The following is a 10,000-nucleotide window of genomic DNA, read 5'->3' as shown; positions in this document are numbered from 1 at the left end:
GCTGCCCGCATCAAAGCGTGCAACCTTTGTAAAAGCAAACTTTTCTACCCTGTTAACTCACTCAGTACGGCCAGTCCTCTCTTCTCCTCTACACAGACCCCTCGGATGTCCAGTGGGTGTCTGAATGACCCAACCTTTAGCTTCCGTCGTCAGAATTGTGGTATTCTTTGTCAACATTCACGTCTTCAGTATAAGAGCCTTCCGCTTGCAATATTTTGATGATGGTAATTGGGGTGAAACGCTGTTAACGTCGTCTCTTTCGCCGTTCGTATGGAAAGATTTAAAACATATATTTATGCATACTATCCTGCCTTTGAAATCTAACATCACAGACTCTGCAGAGAGGGAGTAAGTGAAACGCTCACAGAATGGGAGGTGGATCAGAGGAAGACTACTCCAGATGCTGCTACACTTTTATAGATCAAGATTATGTCCCTTGAAGTGGTTCTCAATTTGATAACTGCTTCAAAGTTTGTAAACTCGCAGACACTTATCACCTAGTCTCGAGCACACATACACTGAGCATATAACGTGCAATCTCTTTTAGAACATGAGCACTGGTTAAGATATACTGAACAATAACTGAATTAATAAAATGAATACTGATCGGGTAAAATAACCAAGTGTCATTCAGACTGATTTTTTATTTTTTTAAATTTTTTTTAAGTGAGCATTCATTTCCTGCAACACATAAACACACATACATGCAGGTATACCCAATAACTCCACCTACCCTTCCCTCCCTCATTCATTACACATACATACTAACACTGCTGGTCAGGCATCTGCATAGCAGATGTGGTGTAGTGTATAGGGATTTGTCCGAACACAGAGATGCCTTCTTTGGAAACTGAAACTAATTTTATTCAGTTTGTGGTCTGTAAACTCATACATATTTTTCTTTTTGTTTTGAGGACCCATAATACATTAAACAGTATTGACATGACCATTGTGTGTGTGTGTGTGTGGACAGCCCTAATTCAGGTGATGGCAGCCTCTGTGGCCAAGCGTGATGTCTGCTACTTCACATTTGGGGATGAACAGCTCACAAAGGATCTCTTTGAGCTGCATGATCAACTGAGGCGAAAGGAAAAGACAGTTGGTGAGTGTGTGTGTATGTGTGTGGGTGTGCCTGTGTGTCTGTGTGTGTTCATGTGTGTGTGTGTGTGTATGTGCATGTGTGCATGTGTTTGTTTGTTGTGTGTGTGTGTGTGTGTTCTGGTACTTTGTAGAAAACTATATCTGCACCAGAATTTCACACTATACAAGACTAACGGGATGACTTGAGCCACAACACTACTGTTTATACTTCAGGGTTTGTTCTTTGTGTTTTCATTCATTGTTTTGGTGTGTGTTCTTTGTGTTGTCATTCATTGTTTTGGTGTGCGTTCTTTGTGTGTTCATTGTTTGTTTTGATGTGTGTTCTTTGTGTTTTCATTCCTTGTTTTGGTGTGTGTTCTTTGTGTTGTCATTCATTGTTTTAGTGTGCATTCTTTGTGTTTTCATTCATTGTTTTGGTGTGTGTTCTTTGTGTTGTCATTCATTGTTTTGGTGTGTATGCTTTGTGTTGTCATTCACTGTTCTGGTGTGTGTTCTTTGTGTTGTGATTTATTGTTATGGTGTGTGTTCTTTGTGTTGTCATTCCTTGTTTTGGTGTGTTCTTTGTGGTGTCATTCCTTGTTTTGGTGTGTTGTTTGTGTTGTCATTGTTTTGGTGTGTTCTTTGTGTTGTCATTCATTGTTTTGGTGTGTTGTTTGTGTTGTCATTCCTTGTTTTGGTGTGTTGTTTGTGTTGTCATTCCTTGTTTTGGTGTGTTGTTTGTGTTGTCATTCCTTGTTTTGGTGTGTTGTTTGTGTTGTCATTGTTTTGGTGTGTTGTTTGTGTTGTCATTCATTGTTTTGGTGTGTTGTCATTCCTTGTTTTGGTGTGTTCTTTGTGTTGTCATTGTTTTGTTGTGTTCTTTGTGTTGTCATTCATTGTTTTGGTGTGTGTTGTTTGTGTTGTCATTCATTGTTTTGTTGTGTTCTTTGTGTTGTCATTCATTGTTTTGGTGTGTGTTCTTTGTGTTTTCATTCATTGTTTTAGGGGGGCTTTCATGGTGGATTTGTTCATTGTTTGGATGTTTGTGTGTGTGCATTTTCGTTCATTCTTTGGATGTGTTTCTTTGTGTTTTCATTCATTGTTTTGGTATGTGTATCTTTGTGTTTTCATTCATTGTTTTAGTGTGTGTCTTTCTTGTTTTGGAGTGTTTTATTTTGTTTTGTTTTTTTTTCTTGGGGGGTGGGTGGGTGATTTTTTGTTCTATTCATTGTTTGGGTGTGTGGCATTGTGTTTTTATTCATTGTTTGTGTGTGTGTGTGACCATGTGTTCTATTCATTGTGTGTGTGTGTGACCATGTGTTCTATTCATTGTTTGGGTGTGTGACCATGTGTTCTATTCATTACTTGGGGGTGTGTGACCATGTGTTCTATTCATTGTTCGGGTGTGTATGTGTGTGTTACCTTGTATTCTGTTCATTGTTTGGGTGTGTGACCTAGTGTTTTCATTCAGGGTCTGGGTGTATGACTGTGTTTTTATTCATGGTTTGGTTGTGTGTGACCTTGTGTTTTCATTCATTGTTTGGGTGTGTGTAACCTTGTGTTTTCATTCATCGTTCAGGTGTGTGTAACCTTGTGTTTTCATTCATCATTCAGGTGTGTGTAACCTTGTGTTTTTATGTATTGTTTGGGTGGGTGTGACCTTGTGTTTTCATTCATTGTTTGGGTGTGTGTAACCTTGTGTTTTCATTCATCGTTCAGGTGTGTGTAACCTTGTGTTTTCATTCATCGTTCAGGTGTGTGTAACCTTGTGTTTTCATTCATTGTTTGGGTATGTGTGACCTTGTGTTTTCATTCATCATTGAGGTGTATGTGACTTTGTGTTTTTAATCGTGGTTTGGGTGTGTGACTTTGTGTTTTTAATCATGGTGTGGGTGTGTGTATATTTGTATTTTCATTCATTGTTTTGGCATGCAATCTTTCTGCTTCAATTCACTGTTCTTCCTGCTTGAGTGCTGTCGAAGCATGTGACATCTGCAGGAATGAAAGAGAGAGAGTTTATATGGAAGAAAAGAACAACAAAACATATAATTTGATTTGAGTAAAAGCAAAATGAAAGTGGACAGACAAGTAACGCTGTGCGTGACAGAATTTAACTTGAGTAAAAGCAAAATATAAGTGGACAGACAAGTAATGCTGTGCATGACAGAATTTAACTTGAGTAAAAGCAAAATGAAAGTGGACAGACAAGTAACACTGTGCGTGACAGAATTTAACTTGAGTAAAAGCAAAATGAAAGTGGACAGGCAAGTAAAGCTGTGTGTGACAGAATTTAATTTGAGTAAAAGCAAAATGAAAGTGGACAGGCAAGTAAAGCTGTGTGTGACAGAATTTAACTTGAGTAAAAGCAAAATGAAAGTGGACAGGCAAGTAAAGCTGTGTGTGACAGAATTTAACTCACTCAGTACGGCCAGTCCTCTCTTCTCCTCTACACAGACCCCTCGGATGTCCAGTGGGTGTCTGAATGACCCAACCTTTAGCTTCCGTCGTCAGAATTGTGGTATTCTTTGTCAACATTCACCTCTTCAGTATAAGAGCCTTCTGCTTGCAATAGTTTGATGGTGGTAATTGGGGTGAAATACTGTTAACGTCGTCTCTTTTGCCGTTCGTATGGAGAGAGTTAATGTGAGTAAAAGCAAAAAATGAAAGTAGACAGACAAGTAATGCTGTGCATGACAGAATTTAATTTGAGTAAAAGCAAAATGAAAGTGGACAGGCAAGTAACGCTGTGGTTGACAGGGGACCTGTTCTGCATGCTGGAGGACTACAACAGCCGAGTGGTGTTGCCGGGGCACCGGTCCCCCTCACTGCCTCTGTTCCACTTCATCCACCGACAGCTGGACAGGGACAAAGGGGTGCGGCGCCAGTGGGGCGACGCCCGCTCCCACCATGATGCCTCACCTGGTCGCACCTGGTGAGTGCAATCTTATGACTCATTGTGCCCCACAGGGTTTTTTTGGGTTTTTTTGTTTTGTATTTTGTATTTCTTTTTATCACAACAGATTTCTCTGTGTGAAATTCAGGCTGCTCTCCCCAGGGAGAGCTCGTCACTACACTACAGCACCACCCATTTAAAAATTTTTTTTTTCCTGTGTGTAGTTTTATTAATTCCTATCGAAGTAGATTTTTCTACAGAATTTTTCCAGGAACAACCCTTTTATTGCCTTGGGTTCTTTTACGTGCGCTAAGTGCATGCTGCACATGGGACCTCGGTTTATCATCTCATCCGAATGACTAGCCTACAGACCACCACTGGGTGGAGGGGGAGAAAATATCGACGGCTGAGCCGTGATTCGAACCAGCACACTCAGATTCTCTCGTTTCCTAGGCGGACACGTTACCTCTAGGCCATCACTCCACATGCCTGCTACAGCTCCCCTGGACCAGCACAACATGCAACCACTGCTGAAAAAAACAGGCTGGTTTACTAAAATGGCGAAAATTGATGGAGAATTGTTGATATAATCAGTTGAACAAAGCTTCATTTTCATGCTTCCGATATCTGTAAACGGTTCAGTTTAGAATGCCAACTGTACCAAGTAAGAATAAACAAAATTAGAATGATTTGTTGGTACACTCGTACCTGGTCCACAGGGGATGTAATCATGGAACTCACAACTGAAGTAGAATGAGTTAAGGGGTTGACTAGGTTATTTTGTTTCATTTATTTTCTTTCATGTTACGTTCATGTTTTATTCAAACTTAGGGTATGCACTCTGATGTCAGCTCTGATGCATTACGATGGACCTCAAGAGAAATTGTTGGAGTTGGGTGGAGTCCTTGTGAAGGACTGCAGAGTTCTTCACCACACCAAACCTGACTATATTTAGTTTGGCAACTGGAGCGCAGAAGAAGAAAAAGACGAAAAGCTAGGTTTTGCTTTCAAGGCCTGACATGCGCGTCAGGTTTATGCCAAAGTCAGGCATCTGTTCCTTTTTCCTTTTTCTTTTCTCACAGAGGATGTTGTGTAGCATATAGGGATCAGTTTGCACACTTTGACACCTTGAAATCGAAACTGGTGAGTCAGCTCGCTGTGACAAATGTCACGCTCTTTGGTCTTCCACGTATCGTTAAAAGAGATACCTATACCTATAGAAAAATAGACCATGAAAATGAGTAAAATTCAAGGAAATAAAGTATTTTTTTAAGTAAACTAACTCACTCAGTATGGCCAGTCCTCTCTTCTCCTCTACACAGATCCCTCGGATGCCCACTGGGTGTCTGAATGACCCAACCTTTAGCTTCCGTCGTCAGAATTGTGGTATTCTTTGTCAACATTCACCTCTTCAGTGTAAGAGCCTTCCGCTGGTAATATTTTGATGGTGGTTATTGGGGTGAAACGCTATTAACGTCGTCTCTTTCGCCGTTCGTATGGAGAGAGTTAATGTTTCTGATACTTCCACATGAAGACAGTTTCACCTTGCTGGTCAACGGACTTTCAATGGAGTGAGTGTTGAAAGGCGCACTGACTTTACAGCATTGGGTTTACAAAACATGAATAATTACATAATAGTGCTTTTCTTATGTGCTCTTGAGGTTTCAAAATGATTCATGTTGTTTTAAAAAAATGTTTTCTTTTCCCCCAGGTTTGATTAACAGGACCCCCCTTTGTACACTGAGAGTCACTGGTGCAGACTGCACAGAGAATAGCAAGGGGGTGGTTGGACCAGGGCTGGCACACTCACTGCTGGGTAGTCTCACACCTGTGATGATTGTTTTCAGTCTTGGCATAAAGCTTGGATTATTTAGTGTGTTGTTTTTTTTGTGTGTGTGTTTTTGTTTTGTATGTTTCAAAATTTTTTTAAAAAGACATTTGGTAGGTTCTCAAGACATGACTAGCGTGTTGGGTCTATGCTTAGGTAAGGCGTCTGCACTCAACCTTTTTCTCTTTTTTTTCTTTTTTTTTTTTTGGGTGTGCGTGCGTGCGTGTGTGTGTAAGCAGATGTGTTGTGGCATAAATGAATCAGTTAGCAGGCTCAAACACCTTCTTTAAACCGAAACTTTTTTTTTTTTTTTTTGTTGTTATGTAGCTGTAGCCCAAATTCTTGTGATGGGTGGAAGGAAGATGTGGAAGTGGAGTTGGCATCACTTCCTGTTGTGGGTGGAGGGGCAGTCACTCTGCTGTCACACAGCTGGTGTTGCAAATAATGGCTCGTCTGTGCAGGGGAGAAAATATTCCTCTGTGTGTGTCTGTGTGTCTGTGTGCGTGTGTGCTACTTACTTACTTTCTCACTGTCCAGTGTGACCTCTCGCACGTAGGGCAGCAATGAAGATCTGCCACTCATGTCTAGTTTAGGTCAGTCTCTGAATGGTGGCCATTGTGCATTTCAGGGTCTTGGGTTCTCTTTCAACTGTTCTGCACTAGGGTGTCCGCTGCTGTTTGTATGCATTTGTTTGTGCATGTGTGTGTGTGTGCATGTGTGTTTGTGCTTGTATTTATGCAATGTGTCTCTCTGTGTATGAGTGTTTGTGTATATATATTATTGATTATGCATGTGTACATGAGTGAGCAATATGTGTGTGATATGTGCACATTGTATTTGTGTGTGTGTGTGTGTGATGTGAGGGTGCATTTGAACTCTATCAGTCCTGCAATTACTGCAGTGTATCTAGCTTTGTAACAATAATTTGTGTGTTATCTGGAAGACCCAGATATCTGTATACAATGATGAGGGGACAACATGGTGTTATCTCCCTTTGATGACTGAAAGGACATGTGTTGTAAATTCTATGTAGGCTTATGTTGTAATGTGAAGTTTTTTCTTGTCAGTTGTGTTACACTTGATTTGATGTAGTTACTTTTTGAGCTTGAATTGTCTCATGGGAAATATGTTTGTTGGTGTACCTTTGAAGTGTCTGTGGAGACATGTATATATGTGGTTCTGTAATGAAATAAGCTTTCAAGGCAGGGCCAAGTCAAGGCACATGTGTGTTCAATAAGCAAATTACATGATCGATTCACATCAATGATCGATATTGCTTTCATACTTCATATTGATGATTGATTAGTTTTGAGCTGTGAGAACATTTTGTGTTAACAATTACAGTATATGTTTTATGTAAAAACCAGAGGTGTGCAGTTTCTGTGTTTCCATGGGATTGACGTGTTGCCTGTTTTGCAGTTGCATCTTTATGGAAACGCTTTCTGTAACTGCTAGGCTTCTGGAAACCTTTGTGTGTAGACATGTGTATTTGTATGTATGCATCTGTCTGTCTGCATTGTGTGTGTGTGTTAGTGTGTGTGTGTGTGTGTGTGTGTGTGTGTGTGTGTGTGTGTGTGTGTGTGTTCATTCTGTCCAGAATCTAGATATCCCTCCCGTATATTGGATAATCAAGATTTTTTTTATTTATTATTATCCCTACTACTCTTTCCACAGCAGGTATCTTTAAGTAGTCTTGTGAACATGTTATCACTCAGAAAATGGACTTGGTTGTATATTGAAAGATGATCAGTGAAAATAAACTGATATCCAAATAATGTATTTGAGCAGACAGCTCCAATGTTCAGTACTTCAAATAATGTCATGCAGCAGCATTGTGAACATGTATATATGTATCATCCTTAAAATATAAAAGGAAGCAGGTGTTTTTTTTTCTGCAGTTTGCATGCCTCTACTGTGTGTGTGTGTGTGTGTGTGTGTGCGTGTGTGTGTTTTTGGTGCGTGCATGAGCACATGCTTGCACAATGTGTATTTTGTTTTGTGTAGATATTTTTTACACACAGAGACATATGCATGCACATATTTGTACATAAACACACACACATGAAAACACAGATGCATACTTCACATGATTTCGGGTTGGGACAGTTGGTAGAAGAGCCATCACAAACAACAACACACTGATGAACAGTCTGCAACGGATCCATACAGTCTGGTAATCATGGGCCATCAAAAAACAACAAACAAGCAAACAACAACAGCGGCCTGGGATGGGCTGGAAAAGTTGAAGTGACCCAACCAGTGACACATAAAAAGGACCAGACAACTGTCAGCACAGAGGGGCTCTGACTTTAATTCACATGCTTCCAGTTGTTAATATGTCCATCCATCTATTGATCTATTTCTGTGACAACGAGCCCTGTGTTGGTAAAGTCCTCATGAAACTTAACTGAGAAATAGTGTCTTAAGAAAAGTGAGGAAGGAGACACTGAGGAACCGAAAACTGAAGTCTTATAGACAGTGAAGTACGAGATAGTCAAGAGCCCACTGGACCGTTTTGAACAACATTTGCACTGTGGATAGTGACCAAGGATGTGAGCAAGCATCCAACAACAAACGTTCTTGTCCCAGATGAAGAACCTGAAATCGTCCAACACAGGTGTTGGGCCATTGAAGGTTGAGCGATAGCTGACATGCAGACATTCTCAATCGGCAGTTCCAATCAATCTTCAGAAGACAGACAGTTCACTTACAGCTGAGTGTGGAACACAAAACCAGCAGATTACCCTGTTCTCAACATTATCCAGATTGAGGTATCTGAAGAGAAGAAAAGGAAGCTACTTATATGCCTGCAGCCTTCTAAGGACTGCATTCCGGACAACAAAACAATTGGCATCTGAAGCAACCTAGTTGAGTAGCCAAGACTTCAACACTCACAGATTTGCCTTGGGAGATCATGGGACACATTGCCACCAGTGGCGTTATGAATCATATTGAAAAGAACAGACACCGTACAACCAGTAACATGCATTCCTGGAAAAGATTATGATTGATGTCACACCAGCATGTGCCACATAGTTCAATATTGGAACCATGCCTAGTCTTGCTATAATTATAATCAGTGACCGCAAATATCTAGCCAGGAAAGAACGGTATATGATATGAATGCAGTCTTTGCCAGAAGGCCATGCAGTGTGACTTTGGGCTTTGAGGAAGAAGCCTGAACGTATTGGTTCATTTAATAATAATAATAATGGATACTTATATAGCACACTATCCAGAAATCTGCTCTAGGTGCTTTACAAAAACGCTTTTGTTAACATAAAACATTATATCTATGTTACATACACACACCAAAATGTGACTACACACACACGCGCGCGCGCACACACACTGCATACATACATTTTAACATACATGTGTATCTAACAGCTACCCTAACACATACGTATACATAGGCAGGCACAAACTTAATGAACACACGCACACACAATACACATTCATATACATGCATGTAGTTATATACACATATATATGTATACACACATAGTGAAGCACAGCTAACGCAAAGGAAGTGGACCTGCCACAGTTGAACTTATTGCTGAGGGAAAAGGTGAGTTTTGAGACGAGATTGTAAAGATGTGAGGGAATCAGAATAACGGAGGTTATCAGGGAGCTTGTTCCACATCTTTGGCGATTGAAAAGAAAACGATCTGTGTCCATAGGTCTTACTTCTGACGTGTGGTATCCTGAGAAGTTGAGTATCAGAGGAAGAACGGAGCTGGTGAGACGGGGTATAGATATGGATGAGTTCAGAAAGATACTTGGGGCCAGATCCGTTGACTGCAGAAAAGGTCAGAGTGGATAGCTTATAGTCTATTCGATCAGAAACAGGCAACCAGTGGAGAGACTGAAGGAGAGGAGAAACATGGTCAAATTTAGAAGCTCTGCAAATGAGTCTGGCAGCGCTATTCTGAATTCGTTGGAGTCAAACAGATATTTGGGAAGGCCGGCCAAAAGAGCATTGCAGTAATCCAATCTTGAGAGAACCAGAGGGCATACAAGTATCTTGGTTACATCGGTTGAGAGATAGTGGCGGATAGAGCTGATTCTATGCAGTTCCAAATAGCCATTTATTACGGACTCACAGCTTGAATATACAGGTTTACAATGCTTTTGTCGTGCCCACATCGGAATGCTATGCTTTTGTATGAAGGCCTCGGTAAAACTGAAGCCATGCA

General features: G+C 40.6%; 1 protein-coding gene across 1 annotated transcript in view; it reads left to right on the top strand.

Moving 5' to 3' along the window:
• LOC143289332 (poly(ADP-ribose) glycohydrolase-like) overlaps positions 1-8,985 on the top strand; it is a 38,665-nt gene extending 29,680 nt beyond the window's left edge. Inside the window, exons 19-21 of the mRNA XM_076598334.1 lie at positions 974-1,102; positions 3,838-4,012; positions 5,685-8,985. Coding sequence (XP_076454449.1) covers positions 974-1,102; positions 3,838-4,012; positions 5,685-5,694 — 314 coding nt within the window. The 3' untranslated portion in view covers positions 5,695-8,985. The remainder of the gene's footprint in view (positions 1-973; positions 1,103-3,837; positions 4,013-5,684) is intronic.
• The last annotated feature ends 1,015 nt before the right edge of the window (positions 8,986-10,000 follow it).

Source organism: Babylonia areolata, chromosome 1, assembly GCF_041734735.1.
Source record: "Babylonia areolata isolate BAREFJ2019XMU chromosome 1, ASM4173473v1, whole genome shotgun sequence".
In the NCBI taxonomy this organism is placed as follows: Eukaryota; Metazoa; Mollusca; class Gastropoda; order Neogastropoda; family Buccinidae; genus Babylonia; species Babylonia areolata.
This window is presented reverse-complemented; position numbering and strand designations above follow the sequence as displayed.